The sequence below is a fragment of the Rosa chinensis genome, chromosome 6 (assembly GCF_002994745.2).
Source record: "Rosa chinensis cultivar Old Blush chromosome 6, RchiOBHm-V2, whole genome shotgun sequence".
Lineage (NCBI taxonomy): Eukaryota > Viridiplantae > Streptophyta > Magnoliopsida > Rosales > Rosaceae > Rosa > Rosa chinensis.
The window spans coordinates 28,103,692-28,128,790 of record NC_037093.1 but is presented as its reverse complement, the minus strand read 5'-3'; the positions used below and the strand labels follow the sequence as shown (position 1 = coordinate 28,128,790).

General features: G+C 36.7%; 1 protein-coding gene across 1 annotated transcript; it reads right to left on the bottom strand.

The window, feature by feature from the left end:
* Positions 1 to 377: 377 nt before the first annotated feature.
* LOC112171164 lies at positions 378 to 3,834 on the bottom strand. Its single transcript, XM_024308389.1, has 4 exons — positions 3,161 to 3,834; positions 1,322 to 3,040; positions 1,128 to 1,233; positions 378 to 1,031 (listed from the first exon to the last, which is right to left on the bottom strand). The coding sequence occupies exons 1-4, from the start codon at positions 3,832 to 3,834 to the stop codon at positions 378 to 380; spliced, it is 3,153 nt and encodes a 1,050-aa protein (XP_024164157.1).
* Between the last annotated feature and the right edge of the window lie 21,265 nt (positions 3,835 to 25,099).

The following is a 25,099-nucleotide window of genomic DNA, read 5'->3' as shown; positions in this document are numbered from 1 at the left end:
CTTTGTCTTCTTAGGCTTCAATCCCTTGGACTTCGACTTTTCCTTCTTTGATACACTTGCAGATTGTGATGCCGCCATTATCTATACAAATATAAGTCACATTAGTGAACATATGTCAAAGAAAGAACATCAAGTAGAAGGTTAACAACAGTACAGAAATATTAGACCAATATATATAGCTAAATGATAAATGACAAGCCAATATTCAGCGATCTTCCTAAGTACAGAAATAGAGAAATATTAGACCAAACCATCAACACGCATTAACAACAGTAGAACATCAGTTTGCTTCAAATGAGTTACAAATACACACTTAAACAGATTTATATGAAACCATCACAGCAATGGCAAGCGAAATCAATACAAAGAGGTACAATCTATTCTCCATCAACGAATATATCCTCCTCCCCTGCCCGCAGGTAACCCGTCGGTTCCTCATCCGTCACGTGATCAAGTGACTGAATAGCAGGCACAGTACTTGCACCAGCATGATGGGAAATAACAGTGTCCCCGAGCTCATCCATCGAAACAGAATCTGTGTAGTCTTTTTTCGGGACCTTCAACACAACTGACCACCTATGATCTATGGGGTCCTGAGCATAAAAAATTTGTTGCACACATTTTCCCAAAACAAAGCTGTCATTTTGATGCCCCTTCCTATTCAAATTTACTAAAGTGAAACCAAACTCATCTACCCTAACACCCTTCTCATTCTCTACCCAATCACACTTAAATATAGGTACCCTAAAATGATCGTAGTCTAGCTCCCATATTTCAGTAATAACCCCATAAAAGCTCATGTCATGAGTAATAGGGTTCTTGTCCCTAGCACTAGCCACTTGAGGCGTTTCAGCAACCAAGTAAACCCCACTACTTTGTCTTTGCAACAGATTATCCCGGCGTTTTGTGTTATACTGCACTCCGCCTACTCTATAGCCACTGAACTTCGGTACTTCATGGCATGGTTTATCTGCTAGCCACTTAACAATCTCAGGGCACTCAAAACCAGGATTAATAAGGTCAGATGCAACCTGCAAAATTAAAAAAATAATTTAAAACAAGGTATTCAGAATTATTAATTCACAACCAAGATCATCTAAATTTTGGTGAAACTGACTACCACTTACCCTGTCTTTCACCCAATCTGCAAAAGTCTGGTTTTGCTTGTCTACTAGCCACTTGTCATTCTTTTTGTACTTTGGGAATTCCCGCTTCAAATACTCCAAGTGTTCCCTAAATGCACATTAATGGAAGGTATGAGTGTATAAGTAATACAAGAAGGCTAAAAAGCATAGCTGTATATTAATGTTCGGTGACTTACACAAAGTAGCTTCTGAATTCTTCGGTGTTTTGAAGCACGCAGAGATGAGCTTGGTCAAAGTCCTTGCCATAAACAGACTCAATATTAGCACCCGATGTAGGCCTGTCCTCCATGTTGGGGGCTGTTGGGATGCCAACAGTCTTGTCGTCGAAGAAAAGTTCTGCTAAGAACTCAACTGCCTCTTCAGCAATGTAGCATTCTGCTATGCAGCCTTCTGGATGCCTTTTGTTTCTAACATATCCCTTGCACACCTTCATATACCTTTCAAAAGGATACATCCATCGGAAGCAAACTGGCCCACATAACTCAACTTCTCTAACCAAGTGAACCGTAAGATGTATCATTATGTCAAAGAAAGAAGGAGAGAAATACTTTTCAAGCTCACACAATGTTTCGACCAGATCTGCTTGAATTTGTGGAAGCCTTGAAGGATCTATAGTGGGACTACAGATTTCATTAAAAAATAGACAAAGCCTTATTATGGCAATTCTGACAGGTTTTTCAAGCACACCACGGATTGCAACGGGAAGTAATTGTTGCATTAAGGCATGACAATCATGCGATTTCAGTCCACTCAAACTTAATTCATCCATTGAAACCAGGCTACTAATGTTTGAAGAATAATTTTCAGGAACCTTCATGCCATGAAAAGAGCCACACATGCATCTTTTCTCATCCATTGTTAGGTTCCAGCTTGCCAATGGCAAGCGTTTCTTTTTCGGACAATCTACATTGGGCTGTAATCCTGGTCTTATACCCATTTCCACCATATCTAACCGAGTTTTTAGTCCATCTTTAGTTTTTCCAGGAATGTTCAGTAACGTCCCGATTAGACTATCACACACATTTTTTTCAATGTGCATGACATCAAGGCAGTGTCTAACAGGGAGAAACTTCCAATACTCTAGCTGAAAAAATATAGATTTCTTCTTCCAGCAAGGCCTAGTTTCATCTTCAGCCCCCTTATAAGGAGGAGGGGGAAATTTCTTCCCAAAAGGCCAATCTGGAACTTCTGAGTCTAACCTGCTCAACACTTCTTCTCCAGTTAACGGCACTGGAGCTGCTGCATGTTCTGGGCGGTTATTGAAAGCAGCCCTTAGCTTTCGATATGGATGGTGCCTTCCTAAAAACCGCCTATGAATGGTGTAAGCCATCTTCCCTCCATGAACTAGTCTCGTGGGTTCTGTTTTCTCAAGACAAATCGGACACGCATTATAGCCTTTAACTATACTCCCTGAAAGGTTACCATACGCTGGAAAATCATTGATTGTCCAGAATAGTAATGCCTTGAGAGTAAAATTTTCATTTCTAATCGCATCATAAACTCCCCTAACTCCTTCCCATAACAACTTTAAGTCATCTATTAACGGTTCAAGGTAAACATCAATATCGTTTCCTGGTTGTCTAGGCCCTGATATCAATAAGGTAAGCATCATGTGTTTCCTCTTCATTACTAGCCATGGAGGCAGATTGTAGGTTACCAAAATTACTGGCCAACAGCTGTACTTGCTACTTAAGGAGCTATATGGATTGAACCCATCTGATGATAATGCTAGTCGTAGGTTTCGTGGCTCAGAACCAAAATCTGGCCACTTTTCATCCACTAACTTCCAAGATTTCGAATCAGCGGGATGACGAATGAAGCCATCTTTGTTTCTCTCTGTGGCATGCCAAGTTAAATTCTTAGATGTTTCAACTGACTGAAACATCTTTTTAAACCTAGGAATAGGAGGAAAGTACCACAATACTTTTACAGGTACCCCCTCCCTTTCTTTCTTGTTCTTGCATACTTTCCACCTTGAAATACCACATCAGGGACATCGAATTTCATCAGCATACTGTTTTCTGTAGAGAATACAGTCATTGGGGCAAGCATGGATTTTTCTATAATCCATTCCTAGAGCACTCAAAACCTTCTTTGCCTCATACACTGACGTAGGTATCTCATTTCCAATAGGAAGATACTCCGAAAAGGCAATCAACCAGTCCGAATAAGCCGCATCAGTCATACCATGCTTGGCTTTCAAGTTGTAAAGCCTCACAAGTACATTCATCTTGGTATGCCTATCGCAACCAGGGTATAAGGGTTTGTTGGCATCCTCTACAAACTGCCTGAATTCACTACACTCACTTGAAATCTCCTCATCCTCATCACCTTCCAACCGCACATCGCTATCTAATTCAACTTCACAATCTGCCCCTATATTATCCTTAACTGATTCAGATTCAAGAGACTCTAACTCTATGCTATCATCATCACTTTCTGATCCCGCCGACTCAACATCAACCTCCCCATGCTCTGTCCATTTCTCATAACCAGGGTCAATCCCATTCACAAATAAATGATCCTTTATCACACTAGCAGAGAAATATTCCACATTTCCACAGTTTGTGCAAGGACAACAAATGTGGTTCCGATCTCTAGCATGGTCTACAGCAAATTGACAAAATAGTCCCACCCCTAACTTATATTTGTAAGACCTCCTATCAGCATGCATCCATGACCTATCCATCTACATCACAAATAAACCTTCTATATCACAACCCCAAACAAAATCACAACAAACAAAAGCACAATCACATGTTACTGTTTTACTTCACAACCACTTGCATTCACCATGTTACATAAAGTTCAACCTAAATTCATCTCAAAAATCTTACCAAACAAAGCAAAATGAATTATTGAATAACCACAGTACACACAACAGTCACTATGTTCCATAAAGTTTAACCTCATTCATCCCAAAAGTCTTAATATATAAAGCAAAATGAATTAATGAATAACCACAATACACACAACAGTCACTATATTCCATAAAGCTCAAACTAATTCATCCCAAAAAGCTTAACACAGAAAAATGAATTAAACAATAACCACAATAAAAATAGCATAGCAAATATGCGTTAAAGAATAACCACTATATGAAAGCATCAAAATTCAGATACGAGCACATGACAACAATACCAAAAATCGAATTCAAAAATAATAGCTACAGTTTCAGAAAAGTACTTACCAACAATACAGCAATACAGAACCCAGCAAATGCTTTTCGAACTCAGACAGAGTAAACCAATTGAATGTTCTTGAGCACCAAACGAACAAAGACAATTAATGAACTTATTCGCAACATTTTAAACCTGAAGAGCAACCATAACGCTCAAACTAATTCATCCCAAAAAGCTTAACACAGAAAAATGAATTAAACAATAACCACAATAAAAATAGCATAGCAAATATGCGTTAAAGAATAACCACAATATGAAAGCATCAAAATTCAGATACAAGCACATGACAACAATACCAAAAATCGAATTCAGAATTAATAGCTACAGCTTCAGAAAAGTACTCACCAACAATACAGCAATACATGCAGAACCCAGCAAATGCTTTTCGAACTCAGACAGAGTAAACCAATTGAATGTTCCTGAGAACCAAACGAACAAAGACAATTAATGAACTTATTCGCAAAATTTTAAACCTGAAGAGCAATAATGAAATCTCAAATTTAACTCACCAATCACAAGGATTTCAGAAACTTGAACCCAAATCGATTGGTGATAACTCGAACCTCCTTCTCAGCAGAATGTAATGAGAACTCAACCCTAACTAGAACCCTAATCGAGTAGAACCCCAATCGAGTAGAACCCAACTCGATTAGTGAGAACTCAATCCCTCTTTTCAGTAGAACTAAAACCCCAAATCTAACCCAACTCGAACCCTAATCTAACCCAACAAAAGCTAATCCAGACTACAAAGCTCGGGGTTTGGGAGAAGATGGTGATTTGTGATGGTTAGAAGTGTTTTCGTACGATGGTGAGAAGATGGCATCATCAACAAAAGCTCGGGGTTTTCTCTTGAGTTGAAAGACGGCTAAAGCAAATACTGAGGCAAAAGTGATAAGTGTGCCCTCGGTGATGTCGAGTTGTCTAATTAGCCCAAGGCATTAAAAAATAGTTTTTTTTTTCTTTCTTACTCAGACAACGTATAGAAATATTTACATTGTCTGATTTGTTATATCATTGAGGGAATAAAAAATGGAAATTTCCCGCCTCTGCAATCGAAATGTTACATTTGGTGCTTCGACTAGTCAATTTCTCATTCACACAACGGAAATAGTTCATTCTGTTGTTAGAACTTGCAAGCATAACAAATAATTGAGGTCAAATTTTCCCGTTTTGGAGGGAATGGATGTCATTTTGGAGCCACCGATCCAAATTTTGGTACTCACTTGCACGACAGCACATTAAAAACCATTGTATGATGATTTGCAAGTATATTCCTACAACGGAAGTAACTAAACTGTTGTCCATTTTAATGGCATGTATGATACAATTTGGAGCCAAATTTGACTCAATGGTAGGAGGGAAATATGCCGGTCTTTTTTCTTCATTCACACAACAGATAAACTTTCTTTCTGTTGTGCCATCACCTTCTAACTACAAGTTTTAGAATTTGAGTATCTTTATACAACGAAGATTTATTAAAGGTGTTGTCTGATTCAATTCTTGTCAACAGACAACAGAGGATTTGTTCTCCGTTGTGTGATCACCGTTGTGTGATGCAGTTTTTGGTGTAGTGACTAGTATTCGAGGTGTAGGTAATATGTCCCCCTAGCTGTACAATCATCATTTTTATGATAATAATAATGAGCGTGAGGCTGAGCCTCCCAGATAGGCTAGGTTCCAAACTCCTTTAAAAAAAAAAAAATGCCAATCATAAAATAACATGATATTATTAATTTAGTTTGAATAGGTAAACTTAGGTTATTTAATCTATCAAAATGACAAAAATTATATGCGCAATTTGTTTTTTCTTTATTCCCAATTTTTTAAGACGTCGTAATCCTAATGGAAACACACGAGGCCACCCTTGGAGCCTGTCAAACCTAAACTTCAACCCGTTTTCACATAATATTGGTAAAGTGAATCGCCAATTTTTGAATGCTCTCCAAGTTTTGTTTGAAAACCTCTTCTAGAAGACATTTTGGGGCATATTCCTTCATCCTATTTCCTAATTAGAGGTATTGAACTCCAACTTTGCTTCCATTTGTGGTAGTGAACAGTTGTTGTGCAAGCATGGTTAATGTTTTCCTTTGATTGAAACAAATCGCTTCTCTCTTTGTGCTACAGGGATATGGGTCAACATAGGCATTAACATTACCAATTAAATTTTTTGATATATCGATGGATTCGCCCCTTGCTGATTCGTACCAAGCTTAATCTAATCTGAATACTCAGGTTGTCAATCTTGTAGTTAAGGCAGTTGTTAAGAATCTTTTTTACTATTGTGATTTTAATACTATTCTTCCTTGTTGTATATTTGTAGATTGCTTCCCTATGTTTATTAAGACTATCCTCTCTGTATATAATTTGTCCCCTCCCCAGTTGTTTATTACCTCTGCTGTAAATTCATAATTACCATTTGTAGGTGGAAGTTTAGTATGGAAGAACAACTAACTTGTGATTTTTATTATTATTGATGCGTTCATGCCCACTTTTAAAATGCTTATTTCTTTGCACTGCAGATAGGGAGAGAAATCATGGAGGAGAGCGGCATGCGATTCAGTGAACTGCATTACCATGGTTGGTCTGTAGATGAGGATGACTTTTCAGAGTACAAAGAGTTATTCTCAGATGAGGAAGCTTCGCAAAGTACAAAGAAGGATGAGAATCTGGATTGTCTACACTTCAACAGTAAGAAGTATGAACTCCTTAGATGTTATGATTGGTTTTGAGTTTAGCAGCGTTGAGGCAGTGGACACATTCTATGCTTACTATTCACTTGCCATGCGCTTTAGTTGGGAAAATTTGGATCGAAATGCAGCACAATTGGTCGTGAGGAGACAATTAGTGTGTTCAAAGGAGGGTGTGAGAAAGGGAAAAAAAAATGGGCAAGCCTGGGCCTACTTTTGCATTTGAAACCATTTCAAGCGCCCAAAATCTTAGTCCACTTGATGGGTCAAAACTGGTCTGCAGGAGGAAAATAGTTTATTAGAAACCAATCGTACAATGCTGATACATCAAGTACGAAACGTACTCAGAAGCAGTTTGGTGATGGTGAATATGAAAAAAAAAAGCAGTGCCCTCCACAGAGAAATATTACCAGAGGCAATTGTCAAGCACGTACCACAGCGCGCCGATGCAAGAAAAGTGGTGTCTTCCATGTGGTCCAATTCATCACCGAACATAATCACGACCTTGCTACAACAAAATTTGTTCCCTTCCTCCGATCTCAGCACATGGTTCGGCACCATGACGTTGCTTAGGTAACAACATTTAAGAAAGTCTTTGTTGGTACATGTCAGGCTTACGAGTTTTTTGTCCATTTGGTCCACCAATCCTGTGGACATGAATTTGTTGGTTTCACCATAAAAAATTGTACAGCAAGATGGACTCTGAAAGGAGGGAACTCATGGTTGATGGCAACATCCAATATGCAATTAGTTTCAAGAATTTAAAAGCATGTAAATAGGCCGAGTTTTTCTGTTTGTTCAATGTTGACACCGAAGGCCGGCTGGGTAATATGTTCTGGAGAGATACCAAGTCTCTGGTAGATTACAATAATTTTGGGGAGGTGTTGATTATTGATTGCACATACAAGACTAACATCTATGGCAAACCATTAGCCGTCTTTATTAGCGCAAATAATTATAGGGTAACCGTACTCTTTGGGTGTGCATTGTTGGTTGATGAACACCAATATTTTAAAACGCTAAGGCATAACCTGAGGCGTTTTCAAGGGAGCCTTGCTAAGGCGTAAGCCTTGAGACTAAAGGCATACGCCTTACGATATTAAAAAAATTACACACACACACACACACATATATATAGAGGGAATATTAATAGATGAAAATCTACAGATGCATTTAGATATATATATATATATATATATATATATATATATCAGATTCAGAAAACTTAATTAAAAGTCAATACATATCATATTGCATGTACTCATGAATTCAAACTCAACTTATATATTATTAGCATAGAAATGAAAAGAATATGTCTGGTATACTTTGATTGAAACAAAACATCAATATATGCGAAACTCAAATATGATTAGAATTCTGGTATCAATGAAATGGAGACCTAGCTAAGCAATGTAGGAGGAAGAAGAAGAAGATGAAAATGATGAGAAACTGAATTATACTATTACTAACTAAGATTACAAGAAGTAATTGGCGTGTACTTATACTAATCTTGTTGTAGTAACTGACTCTTCCAACTGAACCTTTAGATTATCTCATCTATAAACTGGAAGTTTATGATCTGGTAAGAGTCCTAGTTACATATACGTATACTAGATTAACAAGAACTTTGAATATCAAAACTCTGACTTTCTTGTGCTTATTGACCACTTTTATTGAGATTACTCTCTTTCATCTTAACAAAATATTCAAAATCTGTCTGATAAACTTCAATTGAAACAGAACTACAAAACATCAATTCGAACTCAAGAGTAGAGTCCATAAACAAATTTGAAAAAAAAAAAAAAAACCTGCGCATGCACTTCTTCTACATTTTTGTGCGCTTTCAATGCCTTATAGGTGTGCCTTCGACTCCTTTGCGCCTAGACATCAAAACTAACGTAGTAGAACTGATGAATTATGCTTTACAAGCCTCAAGGCGTGCCTGGCATGCCTTTTAATACATTGGTCAACACTGACAGGGACGAGGCATTGAGAAAAGCTATTGTGAATCTCATTCCAAAGCCCTAGCACAGATTGTGTGCATGGCACATTGCTGAAAATGTTGTCAAAAATGTTAGGGATGTGGATGTCCAAAAGGAGTTTTGCCACCTAATTTTTGCTGGACTCGAAGTTGATGAGTTGGAAAAGTCATGGCATTACATGGTGGCAATGAATGTGCTTCAAAACAATAAATGGGTTGCTGCAATGTACAACAAGAGGGAGAGGTAGGTAGAGGCTTTCTTCAGGAACCATTTCTTTGGTGATATGTGCACCACTCAAAGATGCGAGGCAATGCACAGAAATTTGAAAGGTGGGATTGGCCGTTACATGAGATTGTGTGAAGTGTTGCCATACATGGACAAGACAATGGAACACATTAGGTTCAATGGGCTGAACGATAACTTCTAATCAATGAACTTGCACCCAGTTATTGGCAGTCACATGTGGTGTATTCAAGAGCAGGTTAGTGCAAAGTTTACCTATGACTTATTCCTCCTCATAAAAGAGAAAATACTTTTTGAGTCAAAGTTTCTCGTTGCTGACCACGTTCAGTATGAGAATCAAGGATCAACACTTTATATTGTAACTCAATATGGTAAACCTGAAAGAACATGGCATGTAACACATTATCAAGCTCAACCCGACTTTTCTTTCGTATGCTCATGTCACCTTTTAGAGTCGGATGGTATTCCTTGCTGCCACATCTTCACAGTTATGAAGACAATGAATATGACTACCCTTCCAAAGTCTTTGGTTAAACAAAGGTGGACAAAACAGGCCTGTACTAAAAATACCAGCACCCTCATGAGTGGAATGATGCTTTTTAGTTGACTAATGGTTAGGTCCAAAACATTCAAGAAGTGCAAAGATAGTCACCCACTAGGAACGGTTGATGGTCTACACCCTAATCTGATTAAGGATCCGAATGTCTCCAAAACCAAGGGCACACATTTCGGGCATTCCACCAGTGCTGAGTTTGCGAGGGATCAGCCAGGAGGGAGGGTTGTGGATTTTGCAGGAGCCCAGGTCACAATATAAGCACTTATGGACTAGCTGCACAAAAAGGGGGGAATAAGGACGATCCTCCTCTCTAAAGAGCAGGGAACAGCTCGGTTGATGCTATTGCAACCTCAAATGGACCATGTAGCTTGCGGTCTATTCTAGGTTCCAATACATTCAAGGGTCTAGTTAGTTTTACAAACATCGGTTAGACTGATGAGGATGATGCTTTCCTCAATTAGACTAGTAGTCAATATATGGTGCATCACGTTGAAGAATGTAGGATCTTTGACTTTTCTACTGGACATGATACCTTTTTGGCTTCCTTGATTGCTCCATCTGCAAACTGAAATGGCCTTATATCGTCTAGTAATACCCATCATGAGATTGCTTCTAGTGGGAACATAGGTGTGCAGCCTTTCTGAACATGAATTGCAGGTGCGTGTTGTTATATCTTCCATTGAATATAATTGTCTTAGTTATAATTACAGGTGTGCAGTTGTAGTTTTGTTAGTTTGTTAGAACACCCACATGTTGTCGAGTTGCTTAATTAGCTGCGTTGTATGGTTACTTACATAAGTTCCTATAGCTGTTTGCTACGTGCGACTAATCTGCACACTTAGCTTATAGTATAAGTTCCTGCCTCTCTCATTCTTTTTCCTTGTTGTATCAGAACTTAGTTTTTTAACAGACTTTATTTTTCTCTCTGTTTTTCTTTGCCTCTCTATGCTTGATTGATTTTTGACAAATAAATTTGAAGGAAGTATACTGGAAATGAGTAGTCAAGAAGATTGATGAACTAGAAATTTACTGGTAGTTAAGCTATAAGTTCTCAAGTTTTTTGAAAGATGAAAGAAGCCTTATTCTTCTATTAATGGTGAATGACTGAATCAATTATTTTTGTTTTTTGGAACTTTGGGAATACATCAAGTACTTTTCTTTTTATTGCCTCATAATTTATTTATGCATTGCAATTTATTAAGCAAAGCAAAGCAATGATTAATGGTTTCTCTGGTTCTAATGCTTGTGCTTAGAATTGTATTAGCATAGTGCTCTTCATCTTCAACTCAGGTTGAGTTCCTGGCTAGGAATGGTAATTGATCAACCTATTTTTTATTATTCTTTGAGCTATTTGTTAGTGAGACTTTCATTGTTGCATTTGTAAGACTTTGTTAATCACTTGATATGTGAATTAATATATTATTCTCGTTCTAAGATACTTATCTGCCTTCCTAAGTGGTATTTAAATCCATTATAATTTGTGGTTTAATGTTACATAGGTTTTGAGATAATCCTATTGGCTTGTCTTATCTTCGGGGGTCGTAGATTGATTTCAAAACATTTGAATTCATCATGAAGGCTCTAAATCATACCAGCCACACTTTGCATCATATTCCTTGGCAAGGGTATCTTACTGGGAAATGCTTAATGTATTTCTTCTGCTATTTTACTTGATCAACTATTAAAAATTTATTTTGTATTTGCTAATTGATGCTTAAATAGCGTGAAGCATATGCTGAACATTTAATCTATTTCTTATAGCTTTGAGTTGTCTTCAAGTGTAGGTTTTTTTTGGTATATATATTTTTACTCACTATTTGAAATTCTTATAGCTGAAATATTACAGGGAGACTGAAGAAATATTGATTTATCCTTTAATCATCTATTAATGAAGGATAAACATTATTATATTTTTTCTTTTCAATTTCCCTAAGTGCAACCTGGCTGCTTGATGGATATGCATTCAAAGCATATGCCCATCAATCTCAATAATTTGGTTACAACATCATTAGTCACATGACCATTTCATATTTCAGAAATAACATATATCGACATGAATTTTTGTCTACAATTTTGGTTTAAAATTAAATGACATTCATTCCATATGATTCACTGAACAATCTGCATCATCACTCAATCATGTGTTCTATAAATTTAACAAAATACCAACTGGAACATGCATAAAATATGCACTATTGAATGCGCAATTTAGATGGACTTGCCAAATTTTTCTCTCACCAAAGTTGATTAGCCCATTCAGGGCTTCTTCCTCTTGTTAATGTCTCATATTAAGGTCGTCCCTTGTCCTCAGATTGTTAATTTCAAGGATGAACTGCAGCTATCTGAATTCAGTGTGTTACCATTCAAAGCTAAACTTTTGATACCCAATGATGATGCATACATAAACAAAAAAAAAACCGTTCAGTGACCTATTTCACCTAGTTTTTCACTGCAAGTCAGATGTGCAATCTAAACACAAATTGAAAAATTCTTGTCTGTTTCCATTACCCAAATAACATCTTCATCGTCCATGGATCAACAACCATTGCCAAGCCACCACTAGTCATCATGCGACGAGCCCCACCAACCCTAATGTTATCAATTTCATTTACCACATCTTCTCCTCACTGGCCCAAACAATCTACCACAATTTCTCTTACATTTACCACCTCATTGCGAGGGTGATAGACACACTTGAGGACCATACTTACGCAGTGCTCATCTGAAACATACTGCATCCATGAACAATGTATAAGGATTTTTGTTTTGTGTAATTTATACCAAGTGCAACACTAGATTCTTGTTTAAAGGCCACTCACATCCCCATTCCATTGTGTGCTGATAGGACAAAAAAGTGTGACGATATTATTGAATATGTGCCCCATTTTAGCCTTGTTTCTCCCTTAAGTTTCGTGTTTTGAGTCATCGAGTCATTTTAAGAGTCTTGTAGAGTGTTTGGAGTGAAATAGGCAGAAAACGAAAAATTCATGAAGAATCCTAGCTGGATCAGGATTCCTCACCGTCATGCAAATCTGTGGGCCTTAAGATAGAATTTATGGGAGTATTTTTCTGAAATTAAATTGTTTTAATTCTTTTTATTTTCTCTAAAAGAATTTAATTTTCTGCCCTTTATTAAATCAGGTTGACCAAGCAATGAAGAAGGGAAATAAAGCAGAAAAGACGTTTCAGTTGAGGAATAAAAGAGAAAGATGTTTCAGCTGAAAAATAAATAAGAGAAAAACGTTTCAGCTTGGAATTTAAAGGAATTGCCCCATTATGAGAGGATTTAAGGCCATAAAGGAGACGTTTCAGCTGGAAAAGCCAACCAATGCTCCCCTATAAATAGGCAACATCCAGAACATAATTTGCATCACTTCCCAGCCAAGATCATTCCAAGACTGCCCAATTCACTCCTCAAACCTTCATCTCCTACAAGACCGTGACACCATCCATCCATCAATCTACAAAGCTCTAAGGCGCTGAGTCAAGGACGCTCCACCACCATAGCAGAGACGAGTTCATCACTTTGTTGCTAAGTCGCTGAGGAAAGCTTCAAAGTGTAACTATGACTCTACTTATAATTTTTGTTTCGGTTTTGTGTGTTTCAATTTGCAAGTTGTGTAATTGGAGACATAAAATTTTCAGAATATTTTTATTAATATTTTTGAGATTTTCAGTTTATTATTGAGTTAATTTCGAGAATTCTTTTATGATGCATGTTACAATCTGGTGCACTTTTACGTGTTTAGGTAATTTTCAGAGTTAGATTCATAAGTTTGCATGCTAGAATAACGGTGAGAGTTCTTGTGTGTTTGCTTAATTTGCCAAGAGTAATTGTTATTTGTTAAGACGCTGAGTTAAACAAGTAGTAATTAGTTCTAACGAGTGGTAAAAATCATGCTTTAATGATTAAACGATTCTGGAAATTACGTGTTAAATTCTATGTGTAATGGTTAATTTGCACGTGTGAGTTGATTCGAGGGTTAGATAATACTACTAGTTAAGAGAATTACGCTGAGTGTTTTCGAAAATTAGTAGTATTAGGCTTGGTAAGGACTTTTCCGATCCAAGTCTACATTAGAACGAATCAGATAAATGGATTGATCCGCTGAGGCTTTTCATTTGAGCTCTTATCTAGGCATTAAAGATGGGCACATTTTTGTAGCATGTTGAAATGGATTTTCTGTTTTTACACTTAGTAATTTCCGAGTGGTATTGGTCTAGGTTAGGGAAGTCGATCATTGTATATAGTTTTATATGTTTTGTTTTTATTTTAAGTAGATTAGGAACCAAAATTCAAAAACCCCCCATTTTATTCTTTTATTTGTTAATTGACCTTTTTGTGTAGGTGTACCCTACAATCCCCGGACTGAACGATCCCTGCTTATCCTATACTGACAACTACATTTTGCAGGGTTAAATTGTGAGGCTATTTCAGCCGAATCAATTTTTGGCGCCGTTGCCGGGGATTGTTAAAATTCCTTGCACTTAAAGTGTCATCGATTTTGTTGTATATAGAATGCATGCTAAATTTTTGTACTACACTTGTGGAATGGTGACAAATTGCAATTTTTGTTAGGCCAAGCTATAATTGTGATTTAGTTTAAGTTTTATGAGTGTTATGAAATTAAGCATGTCTTTTATAATTGTTGTACAATTTGTAGAAGTTTTTTTTTTTTAAAGCATATTGTAAATTGTATGTGTTTCACTTAGATTTTTTTTTTTTTTAGCATGTTGTAAATTGTATGTTGTAAAATTGTAGAATGAGTTTTTCTTTTTAAGCATGTTGTAAATTGTATGTGTTTCACTTAGATTAATATACTTAATTGTTGTAAATTGTATGTTGTCGTGAATTTAGTTAAATACTTAATTGTTATAAGTGTGTAAAATCGTATGAGTAGACAAGGGCCCTTTTGTTAATATTGGCCTAAACCCTTCATTAGTACCTTACTCAGGTCTCTTGAGGTTGAGGGCGGCCTTTATTAGCACTTGGAGAACGGTCTAACACATTAGTTAATTTCCCAGCTGAGTAAGGGGCGCATACGGATGGTGTCTTAGGTTGAGACCCTGGGTGATGGGTTCAATTGGATCTCAGAGATACTATAGAATGATCCTAAACCACTATGTGGGAGTAGCCGATAGGGGCCTAAACCTCAATGAGGGAGTAGCCTCCGTAGTATCACTAAAATGAGTCCTCCCTCTCACTTACCTCTTAATCTGGCCATTCGGCCTTCTGAAACAAAGGAAAGAGACTTATGTCTGGGCAACTATCCCTATATCGTATCTCACCAATAGTAGTGGTTTCTATTGAGCTCGACTTACAACTTGGAATCAATTGAGATATTAACTATGTTTATAATAAACTAAAAAAAAAAAAAAAAAAAAACGTGTTGTGTGACATGCTTAAGGTATATTGGATCCTCTGTTCCAGTACCTAAGTATGTAAAGTAACTTAGAAAGTAGGAAAGACATAATGTTTGTATTTCGAACCTTGTATATGTTACTAACACTTGTGAACAAGGAGAAGAGTCCAGGCTAAAGGACTATAAATATTAAGCGCTGCATGGGAGGCAACCCATTTCAATCGAAGCTGTGGAGGAGCCATCGACGAGAGTTTGACATTTCTATCCCTTCACTTGCTTAGGTTGAATTGTACTTGGGTCTTTGTTTGTTTGTTTGTTTATTTTACCCTTCCCTTATTTTCGTAGCCCCCCATATTTAGGGTCTATATACCATACTTTTTGCCTACATTAAGACAATGTAGATTCTAAGTGTGGGGTGGGTTTACACCTTTATTTCAGTTAAAAAAAAAAAGAAAAAAGAAGAAGTTGGTTTTATAGAGTCTTTTTGTGTGTTTGAGTCTTAGGATGCCCCTAACGTCTAGGATGAATATGTCTCTGAATTCATGGCTGAAGGTTTTCACAATCGAAATAGGACTTAATTGAATTCTGTGGTTAATCGACATTGTAATGCTTGTATGAAGATTTGAGATAGGATTGTAACTTGGTTCATTAAGCATGCTAGGATTAAGTCTGATTCATTTTACCCTAAGTGAGCTGTTGAGCTAAAATACTTTCTTTTCGAGTGCATATTGATAAATTCATAATTTCGTGGCTGTATTTGCAAAACCTCATCATTCTTTGAAATCCAATGATCATGTGCCATAGATTTTAATGGACTAGAGAGTACTAGAACTCGACTGTTGTGACTGTCAAAACTTGTATGCCATAATATGCCCTGATCCTGGATAGGATAGAAGGCATTAGGGTAACCACCATAGCCAAACAAGCATGTGTCCCCAATTGTGCCCGTCGTGGGACTCCTTAGAATGAACCCCTTTGAGCCTACGTTAAAAACCTTTGTTTCATCACCCTCACTACCCTACCATGAGCTTAGTACAGGATATCTCTACCCTTGTCTTAGGGACTTAGTAGAGCATGACATATTATGTAGGGGTGACGATGAAAGACAAGTGTGGGGTGGGGAAAATCCAAAAAAAAAAAAGAAGAGAAAGAAAAAAAAATTGCCGTAAAAAAAAAGAAAGAAAGAGAATGAAAATGAAAAGAAAGAAACAAAAGCGGCAAAAGTGAAGAAAAATAGAAGAAAGAAAATTCTTGGGAAATTGTTGAAGTGTGGTTTTGGACTTTCAAATTTGTAGAAGGCTCAAAGTTGAAAAATTATGCCTTTGTCCATTTCCATGTTCGTTAGAGTGAAGGTTTGGCCCAAAACAATGATAATTGGCCCACAAAAATGGTGATATAAGGTGGTCCTTATATGCTCTGCTAGGTCCTTAGGATTTTTGTATCCTTAATCTTCATTTCGAAAACCCTAGCTTAGCCCCATTACAACCTGTTTTAAGTGCTGACTTGATCCTTGAGATGGGCAGTCTTTGGTTAGTGGAGTCAGGTACGCAGTCGAGCTTATGGTTTAGGTCCATTTGTGCACTTAGTCATTTCATGAGGTCTTTAATAAATTCTTCACAAAATGCGTTTATTGATGAAATATGCAAGCTGTTTGTTGCCTTACAATTTATTCTCTTGCATATACTTGAGAGTGAAGCTTTTAAGCAAAGCCATTTCTGAGAGAAAAGTCAAGAGTATGCCCTGTGAGTTTGGATTGGACTTGTTCGAAACATGCTATCATTCACTGTATAACTTAAGTTCTCCATATCTTGCTTAGTCATATGAATGTCACAGGTTTATTAACCATGGAATTATCTATGCAATTTTGATTAAGTGTTTAACGTGAAAGCCATGAGTTTGGAGTCTCTGAGACAATAGTTAAGGGAAGTAGAGTCATTTACTTGTTTTTTGTCGAGTCGTTGTTTTGTTTTGTATTTTTGTTTTGCTAAGGGACTAGCAAACGCTAAGTGTGGGGTAGTTGATAGGACAAAAAAGTGTGACGATATTATTGAATATGTGCCCCATTTTAGCCTTGTTTCTCCCTTAAGTTTCGTGTTTTGAGTCATCGAGTCATTTTAAGAGTCTTGTAGAGTGTTTGGAGTGAAATAGGCAGAAAACGAAAAATTCATGAAGAATCCTAGCTGGATCAGGATTCCTCACCGTCATGCAAATCTGTGGGTCTTAAGATAGAATTTATGGGAGTATTTTTCTGAAATTAAATTGTTTTAATTCTTTTTATTTTCTCTAAAAGAATTTAATTTTCTGCCCTTTATTAAATCAGGTTGACCAAGCAATGAAGAAGGGAAATAAAGCAGAAAAGACGTTTCAGTTGAGGAATAAAAGAGAAAGATGTTTCAGCTGAAAAATAAATAAGAGAAAAACGTTTCAGCTTGGAATTTAAAGGAATTGCCCCATTATGAGAGGATTTAAGGCCATAAAGGAGACGTTTCAGCTGGAAAAGCCAACCAATGCTCCCCTATAAATAGGCAACATCCAGAACATAATTTGCATCACTTCCCAGCCAAGATCATTCCAAGACTGCCCAATTCACTCCTCAAACCTTCATCTCCTACAAGACCGTGACACCATCCATCCATCAATCTACAAAGCTCTAAGGCGCTGAGTCAAGGACGCTCCACCACCATAGCAGAGACGAGTTCATCACCTTGTTGCTAAGCCGCTGAGGAAAGCTTCAAAGTGTAACTATGACTCTACTTATAATTTTTGTTTCGGTTTTGTGTGTTTCAATTTGCAAGTTGTGTAATTGGAGACATAAAATTTTCAGAATATTTTTATTAATATTTTTGAGATTTTCAGTTTATTATTGAGTTAATTTCGAGAATTCTTTTATGATGCATGTTACAATCTGGTGCCCTTTTACGTGTTTAGGTAATTTTCAGAGTTAGATTCATAAGTTTGCATGCTAGAATAACGGTGAGAGTTCTTGTGTGTTTGCTTAATTTGCCAAGAGTAATTGTTATTTGTTAAGACGCTGAGTTAAACAAGTAGTAATTAGTTCTAACGAGTGGTAAAAATCATGCTTTAATGATTAAACGATTCTGGAAATTACGTGTTAAATTCTATGTGTAATGGTTAATTTGCACGTGTGAGTTGATTCGAGGGTTAGATAATACTACTAGTTAAGAGAATTACGCTGAGTGTTTTCGAAAATTAGTAGTATTAGGCTTGGTAAGGACTTTTCCGATCCAAGTCTACATTAGAACGAATCAGATAAATGGATTGATCTGCTGAGGCTTTTCATTTGAGCTCTTATCTAGGCATTAAAGATGGGCACATTTTTGTAGCATGTTGAAATGGATTTTCTGTTTTTACACTTAGTAATTTCCGAGTGGTATTGGTCTAGGTTAGGGAAGTCGATCATTGTATATAGTTTTATATGTTTTGTTTTTATTTTAAGTAGATTAGGAACCAAAATTCAAAAACCCCCCATTTTATTCTTTTATTTGTTAATTGACCTTTTTGTGTAGGTGTACCCTACAATCCCCGGACTGAACGATCCCTGCTTATCCTATACTGACAACTACATTTTGCAGGGTTAAATTGTGAGGCTATTTCAGCCGAATCATGTGCCATAACGCTACATGTTTCTTATTACATATACAACACAATCGAACATGTTTCTTTGAATCAGGTGGTCGTGCTTTATCCATGAATGGAAGATCAGCAAAGTGAGGTAGCACTTCCATTTCGTCCATCATATATATCTTCAGAAAAAAAAAAAAAAAAAAACGTTGTCTAGCATCTTCATCTGCGTAGATGGCATTACCACATGTTAGAAGTAGCTATTAATCATAATGTTTTGTAATAGAAAAATATTCCTACTAATAATTCGTTTTTCACTGATTAATATTTGTGTTTGCTGACAACTCAATTCAATGTGACAACAGTAAAATGCTTGTTTAGTACTACAGTCATTCTTATGTCTTCATCACGGAATGAACTCCTATTATCATCAGGTGCACTGTCAACTATTTCCCCAAATCTGCACTCTTTATGCACCACCAACAAGTATCAGTGCCCTCCAAATGCAGGATCAAGCAGAGGAATGAATATTTGCACACAAGACACAATTTCAGCAAATGGGATTGTATAATGTCTTATTTGATTGTACTGCCCCTTAACATTTGACCTAATATAGAAGTTTCAATACCCTTCTGCACTTCCACAAACAATTTCCCTTTGAATCTATCCAACATGCCAACGCGACAGGTGTGTTCAATCCATTGCATTATGGTCATCTTTATATTTTTCACATTGGAGCTTGCCTACAATTTATACACGATATTTACAAGGCATTTAATGAAATATTTAATTTAATCTAAAATCATTGACAATTAAACTCATTACACCAAAATAGGATCAAAAGTACCAATCCCAAACCCATCTTCATTAGGGTAGCTTGCAAACATGTTGATGACCTGCACATATAGTCTTCATCAACCGAGATGTATCATATATAAATTCTTCTTTGAACTATATATAGGGATACCAAAATCTTAATCACTAGATTACTTCAATAATGCCTGACAAAGCAGTTCTACAGAATTATTATAACATTTATGCGTGTGATATAATTAAATTGTATTCAACATATGACTAAGCACTAGTGCACTACTTCCTCCCCAAGCATTCCTAGTATGCTATTTTAGTGAAGAATGTCCTCCTAATAAGCAAATGTAGGTTTTAATTTGCATGGGATGTTGATTGTATAACTAAGCACTAGTGCACTACTTCCTCCCCAAGTCGAGCCACAGTGACAGACATTTTCATATTTATTCATTCAAAGAAAACAAGTTGGAGGTTTCATTCTTCAAATATTACAATATATAATTTGGATTATGTATAACAATTAGTAATTGTACACACCTCTTTTGAAGTTCTGTAAGTGGCCTCTCACTAAACCCTATGAAAGTCAACAACTCGACGTCCTTCAGAGTATTTGCTTTGACATTGAATGGGCAGGGAATACCCTGTTCCCCTTGTTTTTGATCATCTTTTAATTCCCGTCTTGTTTGCCTGTCATATGTTTTTCCTCGCATTTTAAAAAGCCCCGAGAGCCCTTTGTTTCTTTTCCTTTATTGCTCGCTTAGCCGGCTTCGGAGGACCATTTAAGCTAACTGAACATTTCGATTAGGCATTGCGCGGCAGATTCAGCTTTCTAGCCATGTAAACCTACCCATATGAATTATTCCATGAGAAATAGATAATTTGGCCGCCAAGGTTACTATCTTGTATCTTCATGATATGATAAAATGATACAATGAAATTAATGCATGCCTAGGAAATAAGCTATATACTCTAACAATAAAGTATATGTGACATCGTCTGGCAGGGGGTTCATGCAAATATTTTTGCCCTTCAATAGTCTTGATAGATCATTAGACTGTGCCTCTGAGCCTTTGAGCCTCTGAAATACATGCACATTAGGGTCGACTCTGAACCTTTGATTGATCTTGGCACTCCCCATGTCGGCCTTCATTTTTTTGTTTTAAATGAGCAAACATGTCTTTAAAAATATGTTTAAATGCTGCCCCCTGGAATGAGCCTAGCATCCTCTCCATTCTCTCAATTGATTCAATCAGCCTTCTTTTTGTTCGTTCCATATCAGAAACCCTTTTATGTAAGCCATGTACAATTAATATTATTTTTTTTGCATCATACTCCTTCTCATGGATTGTAGGATTTGTGCTTTTTTTCTCCCAATAAACGAAAAAGTCATTACTTTCACAAACATTCCAGTTTGTGTGGGTGATTCCCCCATTTTGTTCCACCCACTTGATCATTTTCTTCACTATCATAGTGTTCCATGTAGTGATTGGAGTGATTCATTTGTCAACCCATCTGAACCCATTATCAACGGCGTCAAAGTAAAAGTTCTGCAGGAATACCACACAAATTGCTTGGTTGCAGAACCCTTTCGACTGGATTAATATGACCGACTCCTGCATTTTATAGTTGCAGAATTTTGCCCAATTCGGATCTTTCATCATGTTTTTCTCTACTAGAGTAGAAATCAATGACTGGTCAACTAAATTGGTTCCATTCGGACATAACATGCATGCAATCGCATAAAGTGCAAAGGCTATCTTGAATATTTCATCTGACCGTGTACTTTCCATAATACATTTCTTCAAACTTGCAATGTGTAGTTCACCTTCTCCACCCCCCAATTGTTTCCTCATTAATCTAACAAGTCTTTCATTCGTATGTCCCATCATCTGAATGTCTAAACCACCATCCTTTATGCCTATGACACATGCAAAATCTTTGGACCCAAAGGGTGTCTTGCCATGTATGAACACAGTCTCATTTAGAGAATCAATACTATTAACCATCATCTCACATACTGTATCATATATTGTGGTGCAACCTAGGCGATGTAACTCCCCAAAGCTGATAGTGTAGACGGCCTTGGTTCACTGTCAGAGCCTGAATAATTTCAGCGAATTGTGTAGTCATTAACATAAATGTATTGACTTCTTCCTCTTGTTTTTTTGTTCTTCTTCACTAGATTAATGTCATCACCCATTGACATAAAATCCGATATTAATATCATAGATACATTACTATCCTGCATCACAAATTAAATAATATTTAGTTTGGTTTATGGAATCAAAATTTATTTACTAATGTAAATCAAATGTGCTTATGCATTTACTGGAAACATTGCTTATTTATTACTCACCATCTTTCGTTTCAATACGAGGATATCCCCTCCAGCCATGCTACCCAAATATGTGGACTTGTGTTTACCATACAACATCACCATAAACAATGGAAAAATATCACGACATATACTAAACAAATTTCCATGGCTTGAATATTACAATCATTATTTTATTCGAGTATGAAATTTTCACACATCCATGTTATAATGAATTGACAACTTCAGGTAGCAATATTAATTTATATGTTTTACATGCAACATAGCAGGTTCAATTGTGGGATTGAAATTTGAAAACATAGTGATCTCTATCGAACTAGCGGGTTCAATTGTCATATTCAACTTTATTTAGGCAAGTATGAAATTTACCTCTGCATCATTTACTCTTGTCTTCGGAACAGCAAAGATATCTCTTGACTCATTTCCAATATCGCGGTTAGTTTTGCCTTCCCATCAGTGGCATGCACAAGTTCCTCTTCAGGTATCATGTTTACATCATCTCTTAAAACCAACTTCTTCTTTGTAGCCATCACTATCTCAGTTTCCCCATTACAATTTACACCATTTTCACTTGGCCGGGAACAACTCCCTTGTACTGAACCTAGTTCATTGACTGGTGTGGCACATTTGGGTGTATCAACAGGTAACTCCTTTCCATCAATCTTTGCTTCTAGCCTGGTAAACTTCTCACTCCAATAATCTCTTTCCTCAACCAACTGTCTATCCGTCTCCTCCTCCTATGAAGAGCTCTTTCCTTAGCAATTAAACTATCGTTCTCCTCCTCAAATATCTTCTTCTGTGATCACAGTCTCTTCCACACTCTTTTTCTGCCATTTTGGCAAGTGAAAATATTGAGCTGGCTTCACATTCCTACCAACACAACACCTCTAACCTTACCATGATGCTTGGGATTCCCCAATGCGATAGTCAGCACATCATCAGACCCAAATGTGGTGATCTCCCCTTCAACCTCCATTTTCTTTAAGTTTTCCTAATTGAAAATAATATCATTATACAAACATCTCAACAAGTTTTTAAGAATCAATGAAAAGTTGTAGCAAAGTACAGTTAACCAACTCCAGGAATCAAATATAAAATATTGAATTGATATATTAGATGAACATTCAGTACACATAAATGATCCAATAGCATTACATCTCCAACTATATGAGTCACAAAAAATAGGTTCACATAAGTGGACTTGTAAATCATAACGTGTAGAAAAAAGTTGTTGTCCTATACTTACAATTTTTTTTGCTCTCTCCTCTACCTCAGCTTGTTTGAACTGACCATTCTTATCTTGTCTTGCCTTAATCCAGGGTATTTATTATCATTTCGCTTTATAATTTGGGCCTCATGTACTTCTTGCAAACCAAACCAAAAGTAAATTACGTATTGCAGTGACTTATTGTAGGATTTTAACAACTTACACCAACAAACAAAATTCATTTCATGAACAACAAACTAGAAAACCAGCTGAATGTCTGTCAACAACAAAGGTTTGTCAATTGTCCTTTGTTATGCTTTGATAATTATACGGTGGAAATTCCAAGAGATCAAGTTCATTCATGTAAGGGATAATGTATAACTTGGTCAACTTACTTTTGAACTCTCTCTATTTATTTGCAGCCGATGTGATCACCATTTTCCGACATTCTTTAGGTATGACAAATGCATCCTAAACACAGCAAAAATCATTTTCAAATCAGAGTAAAGGTAGTGGTTCAATAACATTACAACCATGTGTTTTTCAATGTAATTTCTAAAAATTGTGTTATATGATGAGTATAAGTTCCATTATTGATTCCCAGATTTTTTCCTTTTCATTTGGATCGACATCTCTCCAATCCGATATTGAGATTGAGATTTTTGTACGAGCCAACACTCCTATGTAAGACTGCATTTACTTTGCCACCTTACCAACAGGTTCCCCTTTATCATTGATCTTGACAATTAGCTTATTTCCTCGAATAAGTCTATTTGTGATGCGGCTCATAGTCACCATTCATCGCTTCAGCAGCTTTAATCCGCTAGTTTTGTTTTCATCCTCATCATCATGAGCAGGGGCCTTTCTCTTTGTGGAAATTGAATTTTTGGACGACTTACTAGATGACACACCTTTCTTCAACTCAGCAGTCTTGCTCAGCTTCACTTTTCTTGATATAGTTTGACGCTTCTTGGGGGAGGAAGCTTTTCTAGTAGTTTTAGACTTCTTAGGGCATGTAGCTTTTTTTGGTAGTGTCACAAACTTCTCGAAAGAGGCAGGTACTTCTAAAACACTTGCATTTGTTGGTGTGGTAGATGCTGATCTTGACCGTTTCATCGTTGCAGTCTTAATGCTTAGTGCTATGGATCTTGCAGATGCTGATGATCTTGTAGACGGTGACATTATCTGAAACACATAGAGCAAATATAGTTAGCTACATGTTAAATAACATGACAAGTATTGTATCAAATCAACAGAAATTAATAGTTAAACAAGAAATAAATACTTGGGGAAAATATAACAAAAGCAATAGTGAAGCAAGAAAGGTAAGAATGAAAGTGGTCTTTATATAACAAAAACTTGATTGCAACTTAACAAACTAAAAAAACCCAACCTATAGTAATATGCATACATATCAGATCAATCATCTTTTCCTAATCACTAATCCACCCATATTCCTTCATCGCCATCTCGAATGTAAGAGCTTGGCTCATCACCAACTACATCATCAAATGTCTCGATTGATGGCATTATGGGAATAAATGGGTGCTGCGCCACTTCAATATCTTCTACCTCTTCATTGTTAGCCCCTTGGTAGTCTCTATCCGGGCAGTGATAGGCCATTGATCATCAAGGGGGTCTTCTATGTAGAAAATTTGTTTGGCATGCGTGGTTAAGACAAATGGATCATTTAAATGCCCTATCCTATTCAGTTTAACCAAAGTAAAGCCAAGTTGTTTGGTATCCTAAACTTGTAGTAGTCACTTCTTAGATTTGTTGTATCATGCCGTAGAAGTCCATATCATTAGTTTTGGGGTTATTATCCTTTGCACTAACAACTTGCATTGCATCTGCAACCAAAAAAATCCCACTGTTTTGAACTGATCTGACTTTGTCCCACGCAATAGTGTTGAAATCAACCCCATTAACATGATATCCACTAAATGTAGGGACCTCCTTTTCATTTTGTCGTTAAAATTATTCAGACAACAGAAAACAACCATTCTGTCA